Source organism: Petaurus breviceps, unplaced genomic scaffold (assembly GCF_028583685.1).
Source record: "Petaurus breviceps papuanus isolate PSGF00001 unplaced genomic scaffold, PetGlider_PUasm1.0 90825, whole genome shotgun sequence".
NCBI classification, from domain to species: Eukaryota; Metazoa; Chordata; class Mammalia; order Diprotodontia; family Petauridae; genus Petaurus; species Petaurus breviceps.
Genome location: NW_027187353.1, coordinates 4,917,888 through 4,944,539, shown reverse-complemented (window position 1 = coordinate 4,944,539; position 26,652 = coordinate 4,917,888). Strand labels below are relative to the sequence as shown.

Genomic DNA, 26,652 nt, shown 5'->3' with positions numbered 1-26,652 from the left:
CCCCCCCCCCCCAGGAAATATAAAGGCTAAGGAGATTTCCCCGGTAGCATGCCCAAAGCCTTCTTTCTTTCATGCCCCAAAGTGGATCGAGTTTCTTATCAATGTAAAGATAATGGACCAAGACTTAGGATTTATCTGCTCCAATCTTATATCCAGGCACACACCTACTATATGCTTAATCCTGTGTCAGGTGCCATGGGAGAGACAGGAGCAAGACAAAACTGAGACCTCTGATCTCAAGGGACTTACATCATAACTAGGGAATCCAGACTCACACAAGAGTCAACGATGAAGTAGTCAGTCACCCAATAAATATTATTAAAAGCCTATTATATGTCAGGAGTTGTTCTAAGCACTGGAAGCACTGTGCTGAGCCCCACCTCCCCCTCCAAAGATAGCAATTAAGTGTTTATATTATGTGAAATGAGCCACAAGGTCCAGGGGCCTGGGTAGTGTAGATTGATACATAGATTTAGAATCTAGAATTTTCCATCCCATTTCCAGGAAAACCAGAGTTCCATCATTATGCAGGGTGGCTGTGACTGAATGAGTACACCTCTCTCCTATCTTTAAGAGGCATATAGAACTAAAATTATATCTGTATACTAATGAGATATTTGCAATCCATGGGGTACTATACCCTCTTGGGGTTCAGGAAAAAAAAAACAACTGGCCTTCCGGAGGTGAAGAGAAGAGGGATGTAATCCCACCCATAGACTGAAAGGATAACAGCTTAACCTTGGCTAACATGGTTCCCTTTTCACAGCATGCTTAGTACATAATAGATAATCACAGATAATGAGTGAGCATACTTACTGAAGCAAGCGCTAAAATGGCCACCTTGGGGAAGTCACACAAATTTGTTCAGACAATCAAACACAGACTTTGGGGAGGGGGATATCTACAGCTTAGTAGTAAGGAGAAATGTCAGTTCAGTTGAGGAGAGGATGGGCTCACCCACTCAGTTTCTAGAGTATAGTTGCTGGGTGCCATGACCTCCTCACATCTCTACAGCATCAGGACCTCCTACCTGTCATTTAAAATTATCTCTCTGTTTCCACTTTTCCTTTTCTCTAATTTTCTTCCAGAAGTCTTTTAGCCAATTAGGATTCATATCTTCCTAATGTACTTTATCTATGAAGTTATTATCAGAGAAAAAAGAATAGAGATGTTTACATCCAGTTTTAGGGATGAAAAGTAAATAATAACACAACAGGAAAACTACCAATTATCTGGAAAGTGCCCAGAGAATGACTTTGGGTTGTTCTCATGAATGGGGTATATATTCTCTCAACCCTCTTGGGAAGATTCTGCATGTGAAATGGTCAGATTCTCCAGAGGAAGTCTACAGACTTCCAATACCCAAAGATTTAATAAAGCCTTATTGATTACTATATCTATGCATAAATGTGTGTGCATGTATATATTCTACAGCAAGCAATGTTACAAAAGTCAAAAACTCTTGATGAAATTCTAAGAAAGCAAAGCTATACCTTATACACATAATTAGAGAGGTTAATCGAATGACAGAGACCAAACATCTAGAAAGTGTTGCAGTAAAGTTTTGTTGGCCTTGTGACAAGGCTAGATCAGGTTTGTGTAGGAGGAAAACTCATCATGTTTCCCCTCCTACTTCCTACAGTGTCCAAGAAAGAATCCTGGGACCTTGGAGAGCCCTTGGGTATCTCTGTGTTGCCACTCAACAACAGAGTTTATCGAAAAATGATGTCAGGAGCACCGACTGCACTGCATGTGAAGAAGCTTCCCATTTTGGTTAGTCACCCTCACTTGCATCCTATTCATACCAGTCATCTCTCCCTTCAGCCTTAAGAGTCCCTTTTTGTACCCTTTTTCACAGAATCATAGAATATCAGCATTGGAAGGAAACTCTGAGGCCATTCACAAAGCCACACACACACACACACACACACACACACACACACACACACATCAATCTCTATTTGAAGTCTTCCAGTGATGGGGAATTCACCACTCTGAAAAGCAGCCCAAAGTGCTTTCAGATAGCTCTAGATGTCAGGAAGTTTTCCCTGTCATAATCAAATGAAATCCCCATGCAGTGCCCCTCATTCTGCTCTCTGGGGCCAAGCAGACTAAGCTTAAACTCTCTTCCTTATGATAGCCCTTCAAACAGGGGACAGCAGTTCTAATGCACCCCATTACAGTTCTCTTTTCTCTGGCTAAAACTATCCAATTCCTTCCATTGATCTCCAACTGGTGTATTTCTCTTAATGATGCTGATCCTGGACTCTGGGGAAGCTACCTCCATGGGATAGATTGGCAATTGATCAACAAGTAATTTATTAAGTGCCTATTATATGAGAGTCACAGTGCTAGGCACTTGAGATACAAATGAAAATGAAATATTCCCTACCTTCAAGGAACTTACATTCTATAGAGGACAACAACCTATGCATATATAAGTATATGCAAAATAAATGCATATAGCTCTGGGCGGGAGGAGCAGTAGCTGAGAGGAGCAAGAAGAGTTAGACATGACCCTGAAATTGAACTTCTGTTAGGCAAAGGAGATAAGAAAGTTTGTCCCAAGCACAGGACACAGCGTGGGCAAAGGCATGGAGGTGGGAGATGGAGATACCAAAGCTCTTTTCCCTTCCTTATCTCAGGAAGTAGTTTCTGTCAGATTCTCACTTGATCTTCATCAAATCCCAGTGAAGTAGGAGGTTCAGGTATTACTAGCTCCATTTTAGAGATGAGGGCTCCAAGCTCTGGACTCAGAATGAGTTTCAAATCCCACCAATGACACTTGGTATGAGTGACCTTGGAGAGGTACTTAACCTTTTAGGGCCTCAGTTTCTTCATCTGAAAAAATGAGGCAAAATATGACCCTGGAAGGTGATCTAGCTCTAAATCTATAATCTTATGATAAAATCTTTGTGGAAGGGGGTCAACTCCTCAACCCAAAAGGTAGAAGCTGGGGGATCTAGTTAAGTTGTAGAGATTCCCTTTACTTCATTCATATTAATTTGGGTGGGAATAGAGATCAAAGGTCAGAGAACATAACCAATGGGGGAAAAGACATTCTTGTCAGGTCAGGGAGAAACAGAGAAAAGGGAAGAGTATTATTTCAGTTGAGCACTTGATTAAATATATCCCAGCATCCCAGTTGACAAGACATGTGGGGTAAACCATCATGTGGTAAAATTGATCCAGGACTGCTTGAACAATTTTACCAAAAGATATGGAGGCCATGTAGTATAAGGAAAATAAGAGACCTTTGAGGTTTGAATCCTAACATTTCCAGTCTCCATGTGTGTACTAGGAATATGTAGCCTGAAAACACATGAGACATCAGGAGTCAGAGAGAAAGGGGAAATGCATTAGTTGTGTTCAGAGGTCTGAAGGTCTGTTATGTGAAAGAGGAATTTATTAGATTTGTTCTATGTGACCTCAGAGGGCAGAATTGGGAGGATCAATTGGGGGAGATTGTAAGAAGATATCGGGAAAGAGTCTAAAAAGTGAGGAGTAAGGGACCTACTACTACTACTACTACTACTACTACCACCTACTACTACTACTACCACCTACTACTACTACTAACAACTATTACTGTTAACTATTACTACTACTACTATTAATTTATAAAAAATATATTATTACATGATTATAATATATAATAATATATGTGATATAAAATGACAATTACATCACATTTTTAAGGTTAACAAAGTACTTTACATATAACTCTCATTTAAGCCTTGCAACAACTCTGGGAGTTAGCTTATTATCTCCATTTTACAGATGAAGAAACTGAGACTAAAAGAGTTTAAGTGACTTGCTTAGGGTCACATAATAAGTGTTTAAGGCAAAATTCAAACACAGGTCTCCCTGAATTCAAGTCAATCAGGCTAGCCATGATGTCAACTCAATGAGATGACATATGTGAAGCTCTTTTTAAAAATAACAAGTAACAGTAAGAAGGAAGTCCCCTTAGTTTCTAAGACAATGGAAATTGAATTGTAACCAGTGGAAAAACTCAAACTTAGGAAGGACATTGACAAGGTGGAGCATTCCAGAGATTCAGCCATATAGATTTGACACTGGAAGAGGCCTTAGAGACCAGCTAGTTTGACCCTTTCTTTCTATAAATGAGGAAACTGAGTCTCAAAGAGATTTGCCCAAGATCATAAGGGTAGTTAAATGGGTTAACATATCTAAAGCCTTCTGCAAACCTTAAAGCAGTCATTATACAAATACTAGCTATTATTATGATTATTATCAGTCCATATCAGAGCCGGAATGATCAGGGAGACATGAATCTATGTTATATGATAGTTGACTGAAAGAACCAAGGATATTTTGCCTGGAGAAGAGAAGTCACAGAGGGGCACAATAGTGATCTTCAGATATTTGAAGGACTTCCTTCCAGAGGAAGGATCATACTTGCTCCACTTGGCCCCAGAGGGCAGAAATAGAGAGCAGTGAGTCTATAAAAGGGAAATCTTCAGCCATTTGGAGCTGTACAGAGATGGAGTAAATTGGCAACATATTGCCCGTAACACATAGGCAGTGTATTGTGATCCTTGTCACTCTGGAGGTTTAAAGTGATACCAGATTGGTAAGAATGAGATAGAGATTGAACATGTGAAGTTCCTGTCAATTCTGATATTCCATGAGAAGAGACAGCCTCTCATTTAGAGAACTCCCAGAACCTTATCACATGAAATGGAGGTGGTATCACGAGACATGGATTCTATTTTCAGATGTCTGTCCATGACCCTGTTTCCCTCTTCTACTTAATAGACAGTGAGTTCCTCCTATTTCACCAATTGGTAAACAGAGGTGAGGAAGAGGTCACTTAACATCTTAAGTGTCCAGGCTACTCTAGAACTACTCTTGAATTTCAAAACATACATTAAAATAAAGGGGACTGAGTCCAAATGAAAGTAATCTGGATTCAGTTACTTGTCTAATTTGACTTCCTAAACCTACTCTTGCTGACCCACTGCCTTGGAGAAGTACCTGGTGACAATCCCTAGGGTAGGACTTGCTGGGTGCCCACTACATACCAGACCCTCTGTGTTTGGTGCTAAAGGGCATACAAAGAGTTGGTTACTATATCCATAGAGCTTATAGTCTAATGAGCACCAATAATGAATACTTATTGATTCAGAGGCTAACTCCTATTTCAATGAGGATATTTCTTTCTGAAGTGAGGGAAGTGGGACCCTTGACTAGAGAGAGAGAAGATTGTGGGGAAGGGAATGAAGGAAGGGCCTGATTCTCAAACCAGTGGGCAACTCACTATGCTAACTGGTTTACATAGTTGTAGAGAAGAGTCAGGACTGGTAAAAGCAAAAGAACTGGGCCAGATAGGAAACATGGGACTGGCTTAGATGAACTGACCATCTGTCCTTTCTTTCCCAGAGAACTAAGCTGAAAACAATTTCAGGTGGAACGCCCACTGTTAACCTTTCTTTCCAAGTGCTTTCCTCAGAGGTAAGACCAAATTATTTTTTTTCCTAAGTCAAGAGATTGGATAGGACTCACAAATTCCCCTCTTTAGGTCTGCTATTGGCCTTTCATTATTTGGTATTATTTTCATATTTGGTACTTTTTTGATTTTCCCCAAAAATGGAGGGAAATAAGAGGGGGCATATTGCATAAGTTAGGAGTGGTCCAGACAATGTTGAGGTCCTTGAGACCCAGAGACAGAAATATGAAGACAAGAAGGGAAGTTAAAAGGAAGGAAAGCAGAAGTTCACCTAGGTTCAGCGCTACAAAGAGAGATTCCAAAGAGGGAACTTGAGTAGGACCAATATTTTAGACTACAACAGAGGTAGAGTTGTTCCTCAGTTTCCTAGGACCCTTTTTACCCCACCCCCATTCCTGCAATCTTTCCCTATGAAGCATTGCTGGATTATCTCAAAGGGAAGAGAACTTGCCCCAATGCCTCTAAGTCTATACTCCAAACTACCTTGGCTCTCCTAATCTTGCTGTGATGCCCTTCAGTCATGGCCAATTAAATTGCCATTTAACAAATATTTATTTAAGTCTCTATTGCTAGGTCCCAATTAGTATGAATAATGATTCCTGTGAAGTTACACATTGTTCAAATTCCCCCTGCATATTTCCATTAAGCTGGAACCACTTATCATATTTTATATAATTACAACTTCAAATAGTGTGATTCTGAATACATACAACCACTTCAGAGGATTCATTATTTGTACTTAATAGGAACCTGGCCATACTATGTGCCAGATACTCTGATAGGCTTTGTGGGTACAAAGACAGTACTTACCCTCAAAAAGCTTACATTCTATAGGGGGAGACACCACATACCATAAGTAGATAGAAAATAAACATATATGTATTTGTTCAGCCCTAATTACCTCCATCTTGTTTTCCTTTTAATGTGTGTGCCCTCCCACATGACCTTCTAGATTGGGGTTTAGACCAAGATCTGTCACTTCCTAGCTGTGTGACTCTGTAGATCACTTCTCTGGGCTTCCCTCTCCACATCTGCAAGACAAGAATGCTAATTAGTGAACTACCTGCCTCGAAAGAGGTGTTGTGGAGATCCTGAGATAATATGCATGAGGTATCTGACCCAGAAGCCACTCCTAATCCTAGGCAAGAACTGGGTCTGCTCTCTTCTTTATCTCCTGTACCCAATGGCATCATACTATGACAGGAGATTCCTTTTGACTGACCAGATGATTGGGCAATAATTCTCAGCTGCCCAAAGTATAGTATAATAGGGCTGCAGGCATCTCTTTTTGAATGTAGAGACTCAGAGGTCCCCCAAGGTATCACACTAGCTAAACAAAAATGCTGAATGAATGAATGAGGTTGAATGAGCAATTGGCGAGACATGATAGAAGGGATTTCTATTCGCATCTGGAATGGACTAGATTTGGGGCTCCTTACTTGGGGTCCAGGAACCTGGCTCTTAAAAATATTTTGAGAACTATATTTCACCATCTTAAAACAATTTTCCTTTGTAATCCTGTATTTTTATTTTATGCATTTAAAAACGTTATTCTGAAAGGAGGCTCATAAGCTTCATCAGAAACTACCAGAGGAATCTAGGACACAAGAAAGCTCAGAAATTCCTAGGTTCAATGATCTCTGAGGTCCCCCTTCAAACCTGATTCTATGATCCTGTGATGATGGAGTCCTTTGGCTGAGTGAATGGTTCAAGACTCATCTTCTTCTCACCAAAACAATTGGCTATTTGTGGTGCTCGGGGGGGGGGGGGGGAGAACGGGACTAAGTCCATTTAAATGGTTAAGGAAACATTTTTAAATATTGACATGTAGAGAACCCCAGGTATCCAGCAAACAGTTGTTTGGCTGAATGTTTTCACTCTGTCCATCTTGAGTGCATTCCTAAACCCAATGTCAGAGCAGCCCTGGCGAAGCCAGGACAAGGTAGAGAAGATTGGGGCCTGGGGCCAGAACCCGCAAACTCAAAGCCTAAACTGGACTGCTATGGTCAAGCAAAGGGTCAGGTTTATTCTTTCCAGCTCACAACACTTCCTCTCAGGTTTCACCAAGCAATTTGTCAAATTTGTGGTTAGATAGGAAGCAAGGCCCTACTATAAAGTAAAGGAGGTAGCCACTTATACAATGTGATATGAAGGGTGGCAGGGGGGAATCTCTGGCCCAATAAAATGTTGCTCCCTAATTATGAAATCCTCCCATTAACACCTTTTATATTGGATCAAAGGGCCTTAGATTTAGAGTGGGAAAGGGTTTTAGAAGACTTTTAAGTCCACTCCCTTCATTTTACAGATAAAGACACTGAGTCTCGGGTGACTTGCCTAAGTCATGCAGCCAGTAAGGGATTTCAATCCAGGTCTTCCTAAAATCAAGCCCATTGCCTCTCAGTCCATAATTACCCTCTCTGGGTTCTGTGATTCCTCCCAGGAGGGGGAGTTCATTCAGTCCTAACCTCTTCCAAGATGAGTGAGTTTTTCATAGGCTTTCTTCACTCCACTGTCCAGGGCTGCCTGGTCTGATGAGGAGTCCAGATCTGAAAGGGATGAGTGTGGGCAGAGATGGGAGTGGAGGGCACCAGCACAGACTTGGCCAAGTTCCTAGCTTTGCTTTAGGCTTCTGCTGAGTTTAATCTAGAATTAAGGACACTCTTCTCTTGGAGTGCAGTCTGTTCTGCTTCTCAGCCTCTTCCTCCTCTTTCCCTCTTCCTCTCCCCAAATATCCAGAAGTCTCCTGGGAGCATATTGAAGACTGGATTGAATTTTCCTTCACCTTTAGGGAATGCAACTTGGTTCAAGTCAGCATTGCTGGGGAAATAGGGAAGGGGAGAGAGGTCTGGTCAGTGCTTGGCATAATTGCCCAGGGGTCTGGGCCAAGGGGGTCTCTATGTGATGAATTATTCACAAGACCAGCTCTAAGTGCAGAATTAATCCCTTTCCTTCCAGCTGGCAGCCTCACTAAATTATCCCTTCTAGTCATGTGGGAAAATGCTGCCCAATTCATTTCACTGATGACTGTTTTGATCTGGGACTTGTGATTTTAGCTCTCCACTCCCTTCTTCCCTCCCATAGCCACCCCCCCCATTCCCCCCTGCAGGCACAGCCCTCTCTGGGAGGAATCTCAAAGAAGAAAGAAAAGATACCCAGGCTGGGGGTGGAGGTGGGGTGCTAGAACAATGACATTAGGGGCAATTCCAGTCCCTTGGAAGGGCATTCATGAATTACACATTCATGCACACACACACATACACATACATGTATGCGTGTGTATTTAGCTGCACAACCATGAGTATGTCCTCACACATAAGGATACACTCACAATATACACTCACATACAAATGTATGCTTATGCATTGTACACAGTCATAAATACGTGTCTATAAAAACTCATTCAAAAATAGACACATTTGCTCATACACAATACACAGCAACAATCACACAGTCCACATCTATAATTGCACATGTACAATTCCTACTCACCAACACACTCCTCATTAACGTACCTACTCATGTACCTAGAAATATTTACATCCTCATACTCAGATACAAATATAGAGGTATACATTCATATTCCTAATAAGCACGTACATATTAGGCACAAAGGCAGTACATATTGTACCAAAAATAGCTCTCTTTGATGACTCAGATGGTACTTCAGGATTTCACAGGTTCTCAACATCATCACTGTGCTGTACACATTTCATAAACTGTACACACATATGTGCATATACATATCTTGGAACATTCTGTATTATATATTATCTATCTTTAAACACGTATATCCCTCAGTCTTCTATGTTGGTATGTTATCTGGTTCCCTTATGTCTGTTACCAGTGGTATATTTTCCACTTATTTTTTGAAATAACTTCCTTTGTTTGAGGTGTTCTGTCCCCTGATATTTATCGTGGAAGATATACAGTTTTAATCCTCTCTGGTTTGGGCTGAAGTGAATTCCTTAAGTTCCCATAATTAGTAAGTGTCAGAACCCAAACCTAGACCCATGTCTCCTGATTCTTAGAGAGTATAATTGCTGTTTATTATTATTATTATTTTTTTCATTATAGAGTCTAGGTAATTCATCTTGTTCTGGGGTCTGTTTGCCATAACAACCTTTCAACCTGGGATGGTCCAATGGTTGCACCACTCTTGGAGTTAGGGCTAGCCTCTCCCTTTTATCTTCAATTCCTAGGAGAGTGTGACTGGGGTGAAATGATTCTGATTCTACTTATAGAAATACCCTAGAGTTTCCCTTAAACTGCTTTCAAAGTTTTCTCTAGAGAGTGTGTGAGTAAAAATAATAACCCTCTGCTGGCATTTTCCAAAGTTTGAGTGGAGGAGGAAAGAGAAATTTATCATGATATTTTATGATTTTTTTTCAAATCCATATCTAGCAGCCCCAGTGCTCAAAATGATCCCCAAATACAAACCAATAGACTGTTTCCACACTAGATGAACATTCATTTCCTTAGACACAGGTCTAAGATATTGTGTCATCTTTCCTGAATGTAGAGAGATAAATTGAATGATCTTTAAAGGACTTCCCTTGCCAGGCTATGAGATTTCACCTAAGCTCAATGATCGATTCACAGCCTCCTAGGACTGAACTCTCATCGAGGATGGACTGCAGAAAAGATAGTGTTCTTTCCTTCTCCCTCTCCCCCCCCCTCCTCTCTTCTCCTCTCCTCTCCTCTTCTCTCCCTCCCTTCCCCTTTTTCCCTCCCTCCCTCTTTCCTTCCCTCTTCTATCACTCCCTTCAGTCCAGATGGCAGAAGAAAAAGAGAATGGGTCACTCCATCTCCACTTTCTCCCATCCACTACAGCACCAAGAGATAGAAACTTATTCTAGAGCCAAGTTTGGGAGCCTCCAAACTCCAATACAAAAGAGATGCCTCGGAGGATAGTACAGGCTCTGATGGAGCTGGCAAACTAGGTAGCACCTACATGGAGTGATTTGAGGGATGGCAAAAAAAAAAAAGGCCCCACTCCAGCCTGACTTCCAAAACTGTATCCTCTCCCTCAAATATCTTCTCCCTTTCATTAAAGCTTTTTCCATTGGAATTTGGTATTTTTCCCTAACCCAAACATTCCCTTCATACCACAGTCACCTCTAGGGAGGGGGGGGGGGAGTACAATGAGTTATTCTCACTCCTGCAGAAAGTAGTTTCTCCAAGAATAGGAGTAGGATAAGGAAACTAAGATTCTGGTCAGAAACCACAGAGAAGGAGGAGAAATGAATGTGAAACAATCAATAAGCATTTACTAAGCACCAACTATATGCCAGCACCATGCTAGGTCCTAGGGATACACAGGGAAAAAAATGTGGAAGTTCCTTTCCTCAAGGAGTTTATACTGTATTTGCAGAAGACAGAATAATCTAATCTCAGAACATGAAAAATGTGAGACATCAGAGATCATCCCACCCAATGCAGGAATCCTCTCTAGGACTTTGAGTTATTTGCCCTCTACTTAAAGGCCTCTAGTAGAGAGAGAGCTCATCAGTTCTTTAAGGATTCCATTCCACTACATTCCATCAGTCAGTGAATACTTCATTGTTACATGTATTAAAGTGAGACCTACCTCCCTGTTACAATTCTCACCCCAGTCCCTATTGATCCCAGTTTTTAGATTATTACATTAGAGATGGAAGAGAACAGAGAGGCCATCTAGTTCAACCCTGTCATTTTACAGAGGAGGGAGCTAAAGCATATGTCCTCTGGAAGCATATAGAACAATTGATACTGAAAGGAGCAGGTGGGAAAAGAAAAGGGAGAAAGAATCAAACCTTGAAAAGAGAAGAAAATAATGGGAAGGAAGGCAAAGAGAAGGATAACAATGCTGGCTAAGGAAGATGAGGAGAAAAGAAAGGAAGGATGATATGGAATATGGTAAAGAGGAGAGAGGAAAATAGAAGGAAGATGATGGATAAAAGAAGGGATTTAACTGAACAAACATTCATCAGATACCTACTAAGTGCAAGGCATTGTGCTAAGCATGAGGGAGGCAGGGAAGAGATACAAATAGAAAGATGAAATGATTCCTGCCCTCGGGAGTTTGTCCTCTAATGAGGGAGAGAACATGTACACAGAAACATTGATGTGAGGCGATTGAGAAGGAAGATACTACCAACAACATGACGCTTCCAGTGATGTTTCATTGGGGAAATTGTACCCAAGCTGAGCTTTAAAGGAAGATAAGGATTCTGAAAGATGGAACATACAAGTGACAGTTTTTGTGAAGGCACAGAAGCAGAAAAGGGCATTCACTGGAATGCAGATTGTGTAGAAGAGAGCAATGTGAAATAAGGTTAGAGCAATTAAGAGGAAACCAGACTTTGGGGGGCTTTAAATGTTAAGGTGTGGAGGAGGTTATATTTCACCCTAGAGGCAATAAGGATTCCACTGAAGGTTTCTGAGCAGGGAATAACCAGTACCTTAGCTTATTTTGACAGTTATCTGGAGGGTAGGTTGGAGAAAAGGGACACTTGAAGCAGGAAGAAAAATTAGGAAGCTATTAAAGCAGTCCAGGCAAGAGGTGATGAAGGTCTGAACTAGAGTGATGGCAGTTGTGAGTGGAGAAGAGAGAATGGATTGGAGAGATAGAATCAACAAGACTTGGCAACTGATTAGATATGGGTCTGGAGGGAAAGTGAGAGGAGGCAAGAATGATTTCTTGGTTGCATACCTGGATGATGAAGATAATATACTTTCAATAGAAAAACAAAATTTAGAGGATGAGAGTGGATTTGGGTGAGGAGAAGGAATAAGAGAAAGAGAAGAAAATGAGGAGGAAAGGAAGAAGAGAACAAAGAGAAATTATTTCATACTCATAGCCTTCAGCCTCCTCCCTGTCTGACAACCTCTATTGCCTTATTGGATTAGCTTTAAAGAAATGGCTAATGAAAACTCATCTAAAGCATATCTACCTTTCATGGGACATCCCTAGAAAGTCCCAACATGCCACCCCAGGCACTGAAATCGCCATAGGCTTATGCTTTCCCAGGAACCCCTTATTCCTAGTCTAACAAAATCAAGTGTGTAGTCCATGTCCACATACTTACCAATGGAGCTACCTTAAAAGGTTTTTTTAAAGTTTCAATTTCCATTCGACAAGATATCCTTGCCATTATTTGAAAAAAAAAATCTTATCAGTTTGGACCCTCTCCCTTCTAACATTGTGCCTTCCTAACCAATCAATGGATACTACCACTAACATGATTTTCTCATAAAGTAATGCATCATTGGGGCCCCTTCTCCAGCATAAGCCAGATAGAATGCTTATTGCTGCCATATAGCCAAGGGGACTAGAGGAGACAGTATAAATTAGGCCATCTCTACTCTACCACCTGGTGAAGAAAGCCCTCCCTCCTGGGGAGGAGGGAAGTAATGCCTTTGTCTGTGCATTTAAATAAAGAGATAAAAATACATAACTATAACCAACGGAAATGAAAGCTATTATGTGAAGAGAGAGCTTCTCCGCTCCAGCAGTTCCCACTCCAACCTTTGCCGGAGACACCCTTATCTGGGTGGAAATTGCATCAGGGCTCCCAGATCACTAGTGAATGGAAGCAGATTTCTCTGGACTCAGTTTGTTAGATAACTAATGAGTGGAATACAGCTGGGCAGAGCCAAAAGCATAAAAGGGGGGAGGGAAGGGAGAAAAATATCTTTGTTAAAACGAATTTGTCAGTTTCCGCTCTATCCTCCCAGGGGAAAGTTCAGGAGCAAGCTAATTGAATTAGGGACATGTGTGCCCCAGCTAGGAAGACTCCCTCTCTATCTGTGATGCTGGCCAGCAAGGTAGTCAACTCTGGAATTGCTGATTATTTCAGAACCAAGGACAGCAGCTGTGCACTGGAAGGGCTATAATTGACTGGGTCTGTCTAAACTGTTGCATTTTGCATGATCCATGCAGGCCACATGTATGAAAAGGGGGTGGGAGGGGATGACAATGGGGTGATGAAAAATATTAAGGAGGAAGGAAAGAGGAAAAATGGATAAAATGGATGATGGATAAAAGAGGGAGAGAGACAGAGAGGGACAGAGAGAGAGACAGAGACAGAGAGAGAGACAGAGACAGAGAGAGAGAGAGAGAGAGAGAGAGAGAGAGAGAGAGAGAGAGAGAGAGAGAGAGAGAGAGAGAGAGAGAGAGAGAGAGAGAGAGGAGTCTTTGTGATTACAAAGATATTTATACCTTGATGCATTCCCTAGAGAAACAGGGTTGCTGGTGTTCTTTCTATCTTAAATACCTCAGAAATCTGTGTGGTATAGTGGAGAGAAGGCCATCTTTGCTGTCAATAAGAGATATTAAAATTTCATCTCTGTATATACTGTGTGACCAGAGACAAATTATTTAACCTCTCCATGAACCAGGCAAATCTCTAAGGCTATAAGTTACAGACTAATTGTGGATCTGCTTTGGCAGAGTGAGTTTCCATACCAGAATTTCCCATGTCAGTAAAAATCACAACTCTAGACAAAAATACAGTTTACATTCTTTACAAGTGGAGGAGTCAGGTCCAAAAGCCAGGCCTTTGGATTTCTAAGTCCAATGTTCTTTGTGTTACTAACAAGAAGGGTAGGTGAGGGCATTGATCAGCAGCAGAAAGAAAAAAATAGAAATAACCCTTGAGACACTCAGTGCATGGTCATGCATAGCTATGTGTCTTCAAAGACCATTTCCAATTAAAGCGCTAATGAAGCCAGGCCAGCTCCTATCACGAAGCAGCAAACAGCACAGGCCACTTGGCTGCCTCACAATGACAGATGCCAGCTTGAATTGATTAGAGGCTGGGACCAAGAATGGGTCTTGTTCAACTGAAGGGGGGAAAGCTTGAAGTTCACAGAATCCCAGAATTAGAAGGAAACTCAGAGACCATCTATTCTAATGTGTACCTGACCAAGTATCTCTTCTATAACATCACCAAATGGTCACGTAGCCTCTATTGAAGATCTCCAGGGACAGGGAATTCATTGTTTACCAAAGTGACTCATTCTACTTTTAAAGAGCTTTAAAGATTGGTTTTTACCCTGACCTAAATCTGCCTCTCAGTAACTTCCACCCATTGGTCCTACTTCTATCTAGACCAAGTCTAAGTCCTATGGAATCAAAAGACCAGAACTCAAATATTGGCCCTGCTACTTACTACCTGTGACCTTTAGCAAGTCACTTATGCCTCTCTGAGCCCCAATTTATTAATCCATATTGTGTGAGAGAGGAAGGGTCTGACTATCTGGTCTCATGCCCCAGCTCTAAAATCCGGTAATCTAGAGAGTCAGCATAATAAAGTGAAAAGAGTGTCAGATCTGGAAACAAAGGACCTGGGTTTGAAGCCTGGGTGTTCTACCTACCACTGGCATGACCTTATACAAGTTGCTTAACCTCTCTGATATTAAATTTGTTGTTGTTCAGTCATATCCAACTCTTCCTGGCCTGATTTGGATTTTTTTTAGCAGAGATACTGGAATAGTCTATCATTTCCTTCTCAGCTCATTTTACAGATGAGGAAACTGAGGCAAACAGGATTTGCCCAGGGTCACACAGCTAGTAAGTGTCTGAGGCCAGATTTAAACTCAGGAAGATGAGTCCTTCCTGACTTCAGGCTGGGCACTCTATCCATTGTTCCACCTAACTATCCAATACTTACTCTCCTCATCTGCAAAATGAATAGGTTGCACTAGACAACATCTAAGGTCCTTTCCAGTTCTAAATCCATGATATTATCATCTAATTCTAAGAATTAGAAGCAGATTCATCCTGAGGCCTGAGTGGTCCCCCACCAGACAGTATAAGAAATTGAGTTGTTTTGGACATGGGCCTTATGAAAGGAAGAAGTTGGGCCAGATAATGAGGATAAATGCAAGGGAATATCATAGTCTTATAAGAATAGTGTCAGAACACTAAGGTTCTAAAGGAACTGGCTCAGTGGATGTCAAGGAGAATGAAAAATCAAAGAAGTGGCAGAATTTCTGCTTGCAGTAGGTAGAATGATCATGGACTAGAGAGGCAGTATGGTGCAGTGGATAGGACTTAGAACCAGGCTCTCCTCAGGTGCCTACTAGTTATGTGACCCTGGGTGAGTCACATATTCTCTTTGCCTCAGTTTTCTCTTCTATAAAATGAGTTTTGATTCAATGGTATTTGCCTCCCTTCTAGCTCTAGAGCTAGGAAGTTTTCCATACCCAGGAAAATGATCTGATTAGGAAGGATAGACTAAAAACAGTTAACTTTTTTTTTCTGATAACAAAATGAGTAATAAATAGCAAGAGAGCACATGGTTGCCCTCAGTGAGTTCAAATCACCACAGACACACTAGACTCCAGAGAACTAAAAGAACAAGCTGATGTAATTGCTTGGCCTTTGTCAGTGATCTCTGGAAAATCATGGAGAGCAAGAAGCCTGGAGAAGGGATTGCTTTTTTTAAACAAAAGTAAAGGAAAGGATAAAGAACTCAATTTGTCTGACTTTGGTTTCTAGAAAATTAATAGAATATACATAGGCCCAGCACAGAATCTCCTCCATAGCTTGGAAAATCATCTGTACCTTCTATATGTGGACCATCTATAATCATCTTTGAGAATTGCCTGAATGCTAGGGGGTGATGGCTTCTCCATAGGCAGCCCCTCAGTACAATATATCAGAGGAAGGACTTGAACCTAAGTTTTCTTCACTCAAAGGGTGGAATTTATATGTCAATGCCTTTCATAATATATTTTTGAAGGGGTAACATGAACATTTTGAAAAGTAAGTAATGATCCATAAGAGCCAGTGTGATTTCATCAAGTATGAGTCATGCGAGGAGTAACCTAATTATATTTTTCACAAGGTAACTAGAGAGGTTGATCAGTGCAGTCTTATCTGTATAACATACCAGGATTTCAGCAAATCAACTGACAAAGTTTTTCATGTGACCCTTGTGGACAAGATGGAGATGTGTGAACTAAACAATAGAATATTTGGGTGGAACTAGAATTGGTTGAATGGCTGGCCCCAAGGAGTATTGGCTGGTGGATACACATGAACGTAGAGGGGTGTCCCTAGTAGAGTGTCCTCAGGCTCTCCCCTCAACCCTGTGCTTTTTACCATTTTTACGGCTTGAATAGACACAGATGGATTGCTCATCAAGTGGGCAGATGGGACAAAATTGGCTAGAGTGCTTAATATGTTGGATAATAAAATCAAGATCCAAGAAAGATCTTAAGATGCTAAATTATGGGTTGAATCTAATGAGAATGAACTTGTTATGGATAGATCTATAGTCCTATGCTTGAGCTTCAACAGATCAGCTTCACAAGTACATGATGGGAGAGACATGACTAGATCTTAGTTTGTGTGAAAACAATCCTAGGCTTTTAGTGGTCTGCAAGTTTAATGTAAGCCAATAGTAAAGCCAACAGCCAAAAAACCTTAACCCAATAGAGGTTTGGTGGCCAAAACAGAGAAGCTGTGTTCCTACTGTACTCCATCTTAGTCACATTACATATAGAGCATTTAATTCTGGATACTAGTCTCTAGAATAAAGGTTCTTAACTTGGGATCCATGAACTTAAAAAAAAAATTTTGATCACTGTTTCGATATAATTTATTTCCTTTGTATCCTATATGCATCTAAAAACTACTTTGAAAAGGGATTCATGAATTGACTATACTGCCAAAAGAGTTTATGACACAAAAAGGTAAAGAACCCTCTAGAGTATGTCTAGAGGAGGGAAACTAAGGTGTTGAGGGGGCTGAAAACCATGCTACATTAGAATCACTCAAAGAAATTGGGGTGTTTAACCTGGAGAAGAAATAGATGGGCATGCAAGCTGACTGAAAATATTCAAATGGCTGATGTGCAGAAGAGAGGTAATAATGTTTCTACTCCACTCAAGAGAATAAGACAAAAGCAATGGCTGGAAGTTACAGAGAGGTAGAGTAAGAAAGAATTTTCCCAACAACTTAGAGCTGTTCAAACATGTGGTTGGCTTCCTTGTGGGGTAGTATAGAGGTCTCCTTATAGGTGATCTGCAAGAAGAGACTGGATAACCACTTGGCAGAGATATTGTAGTTGTGGTGCATGTAAAGATGCAAATTATATTAGATTACCCTAAGGTCCTTTCCAGGCAGCTAGGTGGTACAGTGGGTAGAGTGCTGGACCTGAAGTCAAGAAAACCTGAGTTCAAATTTAACCTCAGACTCTTACAAGCTCTATGACTTTAGACAAGTCACTTAATCCTGTTTTCCTCAGTTTCTGCATCTGTAAAATGAGCTGGAGAAGAAAATCTTTGCCAAGAAAACTCTAAATTGGGTCACAAAGATTTGGACATGAGTAAACAACAACCAGAACATCAACAGCAAGGTCCTTTCTGTCTATGAGATTCTGTAATTCTGTCCATTAATCCATGATTCCAGCTCTAGACCCTATGATCCTAAGTTCTGATAGGAAATGACCATGCAGTTTTTTATGTAGAAGATGTTAATAAATATGTTTCTAAGTCACCACTAGAATACTCTCCCAACCACCTCACCCCTGAGCCAGGAAGGAATGGTCCTGAGCAGATTTGAGAATAGTTCTAGGAGATCCTTGGGCTCTGTAGAAACAAAAGGTTGGGTGGAGTAGGCTTGAGAATTGGTGAAGTCGACTTGGGGTCCCTGTTAGATTGGCAACAAGATGAAGTAGAAAGCACACTAGAGTAGGAGCCAGAATAACTGGGTTTGATTTCTAATCTTGACAGTATCTTTGTGACCTCGGCTTTAGCCTCCATTTCATCACCTGTAATATGGGCTTAGTAATACCTATACTACTTAGCTTACAAGATTGCTGTGAAGATCAAAAAAGATAATGCATGTGAAAGTTAGCAAGTCTAAAAGCATTTATTAAATATCTACTATATGAAGGCAGGATAAATATAAATTATTGTTGGGGCGGCTAGGTAGTGCAGTGAGTAAGAGCACTGGCCCCAGAGTCAGGAGGACCCGGAATTGGTTCCAGCCTCAGATACTTAACACCCACACAAAAAAACTGGCCGTGTAACCTTGGGCAAGTTACTTAACCCCAATTGCTTCAAATATATATATAAATTACTATTATTGTGCTCATAGACAAGTAGAACTGGAATTCAATGCAATTACACTAGCACTTATTAAATGCCCATTATTCATATACAAAGGTGTACTAGGAAGTATTTAATACAACTCACTGTCTGTCTTCAAGTACTTGAAATTCTGTCATGGAAATGGGATTTATCTTGCTTGACTTGGCCCCAAAGAGCAGAAGTAGCTGCAATGTCCTGAAGTTAAAGAGGTGATCTTCCAAATCTAAATGTGGTATTGTCTTCCTCAGAAAGTGAAGAGATTCCTATCTCTGGAGGTCCTCAGACAATGGTTGGATGAAGTTGGGAAGGGGTCAGATCAGGTGGCTAGATGTCTAGCTGTCATGAACTAAATGAAGGAACAAGATCAGAGAGATTAAGCAACTTTTCAAAGTCACCCAGTGAAGTCAGTGGCAACCTCAGGGCTAGGGCACACATTTTTCAGCTTCTTCTCTCATAATGTTTCTACCACAGTATTATTCTCTTGGTCCTTAGGCTATGCTATTGCCAGAACCCTATGTCTTATACCAGGTGGGCCACTTCTCTGACAGATGCCAGTCATAGAAAGAATTCTCTTCCCTTGAGGAGGAAATACCCCAAAAGAATAGACTTGACAATTGTCTCTCTATGTGTATGTGGTAAGGGAGGGGAGAGCTTTCCTAGAGGTTCCCTTTGGGATTCATGCTTCTGACCCTGCTATCAGAGCTATGCTGGGGGCTCAGGAGACTCCTGTGTTGATTTCATTACTTCCACTTCCTCCCATAACCTGATTAGTTTGAAGTCTATGAAATCCAGGGCTCAAGTCTAGGGGGTTGGGGGAAGGGAAACCAGCTTACTGCCTGGAAATGAAGACAAATTGTATTAGGGGCAAGATCAGCATCTTGCTCCTGCCCCAGGGGCTGCTGGGTCAATGGGGAATTGGTTAGGCTGACTACATCAGAACTGCCTAACTTAGCTAACTAAACTAATTTATTCATTCAGCAAACATTTAACAAACACCATCTCTCTGTGTCAAGCTTCTTTGTAAGACAGTCCCGTAAATAACTAATAAAAAGTTTTGTCTTAAGGAGAGAAGACTATCCCATGTGAAACAATTGAATAACTGAATCCTATCATGTCAAAGCTGGAAGGAACTTTAGATATCATCTGTGACAGTGGTTCTTCACCTTTATTTTGTGTGATGGACTGAATCTTTGAACAGTCAGGGAAAGTCTATGGACTCCTCAGAAGAATATTTTAAATGTAGGAAATAAAATATATGAGGGATTATGAGGGTAACCAGACATATTGAAATACACCTATCAAAATATTTTTGTTGTTTTTGTTTGTTTGTTTTTGGAGGGGGGAAGGCAAGGCAGTTGGGATTAAGTGACTTGCCCAAGGTCACACAGCTAGTAAGTGTTAAGAGTCTGAGGTCAGATTTGAACTTAGGTCCTCCTGACTCCAGGGCCAGTGCTCTATTCACTGGGCCACCTAGCTTCCCCAATTAAAATATTTTTTAAAACAAGTTTACAACTCCAGATTAAGAACCCTGATCTAGCCCAATCTCATCATTTTACAGAGCAGGAAACTGAGGAATATGAAGGGAAGTGATTTGTCCAACATCCCACAGTCAGTAAGTGTTAATGCCAGAATCAAGATCCAAGTCTCTTGCCTATTAAATCTATACCAAATTTCTTCCCTAAATAAGCTAGCAAACACATAGTCAAGACCTACAGTATGCAATACAAATGGTTTCTATAATTAAGCATTTTTGGAATTCAGAATGGGGGGAATCTCACTGTAGACTGGCAAGTTAGGACTGATATAGATACTGATGATCCTTCATTAGTACTTCATGACAACTGGGCAACTAGCTTCCTGATCTGACCCATTCCTAAGAATCCCCTCACATGGTCATGCAACCACTATCTGAGGACCTCCAGAGATAGAAAATCCTTCATGTTCTGAGGAAGACAACACCACATTTGGATTTGGAAGGTTTCCTCTTCAGCTTCAGGCCATTGTAGCTAGTTCTGCTCTTTGGGGTCAAACCAACAACACAAATCCCATTCCCATGTCAAACTTTGAAATACTTGAAGACAGATGCCACATCACCAGTCAAATCCTCTCTCCTCCAGGTTGAACATCCTCATTTTCCTCAAATGGTTCCCATAAGACATAGTCTCTAGTCCATTCACCATCCTGACTGCCCCCTCTGTAAGCTCCCCTAGGAGGCACTTAGGACTTGGTGAGTCTTAAACTGAACTACAGTATCTTGGTATCATGGCCACTAATGGGGCAAGTGATATCTCAGGAACTGTCCATAAAAGTTCCTTAATGATCATAACTTATGTGTAAACAAATGCTTGCACTGATGAGGAGAGATGATCCACAGTTCATTGGACACCTCAATGAACATGACATCTCAGTAAAAGAAATTGATCTGGTAGATTGCTTCTTGAATATCCCTTATCTAAGTTGTTCCTCTAGCAGGGCTTGCTTAATCAACAGAAATTGTAGTAATTGACATTTCCAGCTTCAGATGTACATGTTCCCTCCACTAAAATAATAACATATTGTAATATAGAGAAATACATTCATGTAATATAATTAAATATAATATATGATTATAATATAAAATATAATAATAAAATAATATTATTTTTTAAGAAAAGGCAATGCTTCATTTGGAAGAAGTTTCTCTGATCCCTTGACAGAATTCTTTGTGACCTCTCAGCAATTATATTTAGCCTTGTGAAGAAGTATCTCTTCTTATTATTATTCTTCCTCCTCCTCCTTCCCCTTTTCTTTACTTTCCTCTTCTTCAGGTAGAAGTAGAAAGAAAAACCTATTTTCTCAGAAGCAATAAAAAGAACTTCATTCTTTCTTTGACCAACCAAATCAGCCTGATAACAAATGACAGTGCAGAGAGAGAGAGTTGTGATTTCAATGTCTTCCTGGTAAATTAGTTGAGTTCTCTCTTTGAGAGATCTTACCTTATTTTATAATTAGAAACAAATTTTTCTTCTTTGGTAACTCAGCCATAATCAGGTAACGTAGTTGTTCAGTTATTTCAGTAGCATCTGACTCTTCATGACCCTATTTGGGGTTTTCTGGGCAAAAATATTGAAGTGGTTTGCCATTTCCTTCTCCAGCTCATTTTACCGGTGAGGAAACTGAGGCAAACAGGGTTAAGTGACTTGCCCAGGGTCACACAGCTAGGAAGTGTCTGACACCAGTTTTGAACTCAGAACTTCCTGCCTCCAAGCCCAGCACTCTATCCACCAAGCCACCTAGCTATTCCCATGTGTTCCATAATCATAAAACAGTCCTGATGTTATTTCCCTAGTTATTAACTTCAAAGTTCTCTAACTTTCCATATAAAAATAAATCTTTGAAACAAAACACTGAAGGAGACTTGGTTCTATTTTCACTCCAAAATTCTATAACCTGTCATAAGCAAATAAGTACCTACTGCCTCCGAATATTGAGATTGACTTGATTTAGCCATTGCTTTTTCAGAATCCTGGAAATGGATTTATGCCCTGGACAAGTGAATTGTCAAGGATCATTCCCCTTCCACAAGCACTTATTATCTACTATATTCCAGGCACAAGAACAATAACCACTATAGCTGTAGTACTTTACAATTCACAAAGTATTGTCTTCACAAATGCTCTGTGAAGTAAGTAGGGCAAATAACCAAGCCTGGACTTAAAGCCAGATTATCTGACTCTAATTCCTGTGCTCTTCTCATTTTACTGTGATGCTTTGAACTACCTGTTGACCCTTTGTGCAGCCCCTATAGTCAACAATCAAGAGTATTCCCCCTCTTAAATCTTCTCTTGTCTTTATTTCTTAGAGGCCGGACAACTTTATGACTCCCAACAATTGCACGGACGTTCCTGTCCTGAACCCTACACTACTAGATGCAGAGCTTGGCACCATCCGTGAATCATGGTCCCAGGAATTTCCAGGCCCAGAGTCGGAGGCTGAGACTGAGCCACTGCCTGAGCCTGAGTCAGAGCAAGAGCCAGAGCAAGAGCCAGAGTCCGAGCCAGAGCTAGAGTTAGTGACAGAGTTAAAGCCAAGACCTGAGCCCAAACCAGACTATGTGGATAAGTGCCTTTCTGTGCCCTCACTGGAAGAAATCAAACCTCTGTACCTTCCACAACAAACAGTGAGTAACTCTGCCCTCTGGAGAGATGATGCTTAGAGAAGCTGTCCTGTCTTGGAGTGGAGGGGAGAGAATGGGAAGGAAGGGAGGGGAAGGGATAGCTCTTGGCTTAGACTTTCCTAGGTGGAGGCTGTGCATCGTGCTGGGGCAGCAAGTGCTGGTGTGTTCTCAAAGTGAACTCTACATGTGAACATTCAGATTGACACCAATGGGAGGATGAGGGAAAGAGTGGGAAGAGGGAGATTCTTCACTTTAGGAAGAATTCTTCATTTTGTGAAAGGATTCACCACCAGGCTCCTTGACATGTCAAACTCTCCTGATATGTTTAAAATGGAACTCAGTTTACACATACATGTACTTTACATACAATGCCTTCTCAACCCAAAGAGTTAATGAAACAAGAAGTTCTAAATGCTCTCCCCATCATATAAAATGGGAGTTCATAGGGGAAAAGATATTTTTCTTGTATCAAATAGCATGTATCCTGCATTATAGGTCATAGAGTTGTCCTCAGGCTGCTTTGTTGTTACCTAGGCTCTATCTGACTCTACTTTTACAATCCAGAGTAAGGAAGGAAGCATCTCTGATAGGGTTGGGATTCAGTTTGGGAAAAAACCCTATGACCAAGCAGGAGCTCACTCACCCACTCCTTCCCTGATGTTCTTTAGCCAAATTCAATCATCTTTCCATAAATTGATCTGTCTATAGACAACAAGCTTGCCTACTTTAGAGAGATCTCACTCAGAGACAAGAAATGGTCTTGGGGATGGTTAGAAGTGTGAGACACCTAAGTGTTCCAGCTTTGGAACATCACATCTCTCCTATTCATGGATTTATCTAGTCATTGTCATCAGTTGCCCTCCATTTTCCTTGGAATGAAACCCATGGAATTACCTAGCATCTTAGACATGATGAAAAAATATAGCTGATCTATACCAATGACCCTTCAGTAGTCCCCCTTTCTACTAAAAGCCTTGACATTTCCCACTGAATCTTCAACAGTTTCCTTTATCATGACCTACCTTATTTGGTCCTACAGAATGGACTGCCAGTATTTCATGACAAATGGGTGTTCCCAGGGAGCTTTCCAAGCTTGGGGGGGGGGGGAGGTGCACTAAACGACAAAGGCCCTATCCCTGCCCTGGTAAAAATAGAATGAGACAATGGATTCCTAAATGCATGCGCTCAGAGAATGGCAGCAGGTCAATAGTGTCTTCATTTGAACTGTGGAAGAGAGTTTCATAATATTTAAGTTTGGTATCGGAAAGATCAAGGTTAGAACCTTACACTCAATACTTACTAGTTATATAACCCTGCATGGATCACTTAACCTCTAGGTTCCTCAAGCAACACCCTAGGACTTAGAAAAATACCAAGTCACCTACCGCTCTGGCTTATCTTGGGGAGGTTTCCATTCCCAGATACCCATAGAATTTTTCCCCAAATGAAAGCACAATCCTGTCCAAATCACAGATCTGCATATGATGCAATTTATCCTTAATCTCAGAGGGAGCAGAGGAGTAATCATACTTGTTAATCATCTTCAATTTAAATTAGTTTTAATTCAAGGAGCATGAAGTACCTACTGTGCTCCAGAGAGAGGTCATTTTGGTACAGTGGATAGAGGGCCAGCCTTGTAGTCAAGCCATGCCTCTGACATAGACTGGCATTTGGTCCTAGACACATCACTTAATCTCTCAGCACCCTCTTGTAGCACCAAGCATCCCAACATCCCCAGGGTGGCTACAAACACAGGTTCTTAGATCTGCTTTTCTAAAGGAAAGCAACTCAAAATGGGTTAACAATCTTGCTTTAATCAATCAAATATATCATTTACCTTGTTCAGGGGGAAAAGTCAGCACCCCAAACTTCAGAGTATAGAGACAGAAGTTATAAGAAAACAGAAAAACATATCAAGCAGACAGGCCTCCAACTATCTTGACCATTACATCCATACCTAGTCAGTTACCAGAGACAGAAGCATCAACATCTGGGTTTTCAAAGCCAGGGGGCTCTCAACTGCTGCCCAGAGTATCATCTGGTCAGATCACACAACACTTCTCAAAGTGAGCCCCAAAACACACCTCACATCAGGGATTATATAACCTTCTCCTGGCTCAGAGAATGTAACAACCTTCTTGACCCACTGCCCAATCACAAAGTATCTCCTGGAAAACAAGCCTCCTACCACAGGCTCCAAGTGCACTTAACCTAGGGGCAGGGAAGATCTTAAAAATTTACATTTCCATAACACCTCTAGAAGGGTCTAGACAATTCTCTAGGACTACAAATTCCTTCTCTATTTTGGCAGACAGAGATTTCTCACTGGTGAAACTATCACTCTAAACACTCCTTTCTCACCAAAGTAACAAGCATTGTTTTAGGTACTTGGGATACCTAAGAGAAAAAGAGAAAAATGAGAAATGGCCTCTGGTCTTCAATGTACTTCACCTTTGTCTGATTGGATTTGAAAGAGTGTCTCCTAGAATAAGACATTTCTGGCAACTGTTTGGCCTCTTCAGTTAGGAAAGAAAAAGAAAAGCAAATAATCCAAAAGATTTATCCAGGAAACCAAAAGACAAGAGGGGAGTTAATAATGGTTAATCTTTTGGCTGGAGTTTGGATCCATTTGAGGTTCTTAATTAGTATTGGCTACCACAAATAGGAATCTTTTTTTTGTTGTTCTAATGGAGTTTCAAAATGTGTTTGGGGAAGAAGTGAAGCCAATATCTGGGTTCCAATAGCATATACATACACAGATAATTGTTACTCAGCGCCAGTCATTGGACAATACTTAATGTAATTGCTAGCACATGTTGGCTGAGCAATCTACCTAGCATTCACTCACAATGGAGAAATGAGAATTGCTCTGTTCATTATGGGTCTGATGAAATTAAAAAGAAAATTTGTTGTAGAAAGAATGTGACAAATATTCTCACAGTTGTACAGAACAGTGGTCATCACAAATGACACAAAGATTTCAGTCACTTGATGTTTTATACCCCTCTAAGAAAAACATCTAGCATGCAAGCATGCAAAACTAACCTCATTTCCTTTTTTTTATAAAAGGAAATATTTAAAAATAATTTTTAGAAAAACATTTTTATGAAAATGTTAATAGATTTGTAAATCAGGAGAACACTGTTAATTTAGTTTACCTTGATTTTTAGCAATCTATTTGACAGTCTCTCATGCTATTTATCTTTGTGAATGAACAGGATAGAGATGAGGGTTGGTTGATAATTCAATTAGGTGGATTCACAACGAGTGGAATGGCCAGAGTCAAAAAGTCATCATTAATGTCTCCATGTCAGTGTGAAAGGTCTCCAGTGAAGGAGCCTTGGCATCTGTTAACCCTATACTAGTTTGTTGGGTTTTTGAAATCAATGATTTGTATAAAGGCCATAAATGAAATATAATACTTTTGAAGCACACAAAGTTGGAAGGGCTAAGTAACTCTGTTGGTTGACAGGGTGAAATTCCACAAAGATCTTAACAGTCTGGGACATTAGGTCCCATCTTGTAAAAATTACATTAAATAGGTATAAATGTAAACTCCACTGGATCCCCCCCATATCAACTTGATAAATTCAAGCTAAAGCAGACATGGTGAGGCTGCATTTTGCCTAAAAACAATATTGGGGGAGGGGAGGCAGTGGGATAGAAGTTTGATATGTAAGCAGTATGTTGTGGCAGCCCAGAAAGCTAAAGCAAAATTAGGGAATGTTAAGATTTGTGTAAAGTCTAAGATGAGGGAGGTGAGAATGACCCTGTGCCCTGTCCTAGTCAGAACATATCTAAAGGAATGCTCTCAGTTCTGGGTGCCACATTTTAGGAAGAACATTAATGGAGACTGCTCATAGGAAGGTGAAAAGGATTGGCAAGGGGCCTGAGTTCATGTCACATGAAAGATCTAGGTGCAATTAACCTATAGAAGAGA

General features: G+C 40.7%; 1 protein-coding gene across 1 annotated transcript in view; it reads left to right on the top strand.

The window, feature by feature from the left end:
• Nucleotides 1–26,652, top strand: part of CCDC33 (coiled-coil domain containing 33) — a 188,001-nt gene that overhangs the window by 71,994 nt on the left and 89,355 nt on the right. Inside the window, exons 9-11 of the mRNA XM_069071206.1 lie at nt 1,643–1,773; nt 5,407–5,478; nt 22,398–22,715. Coding sequence (XP_068927307.1) covers nt 1,643–1,773; nt 5,407–5,478; nt 22,398–22,715 — 521 coding nt within the window. The remainder of the gene's footprint in view (nt 1–1,642; nt 1,774–5,406; nt 5,479–22,397; nt 22,716–26,652) is intronic.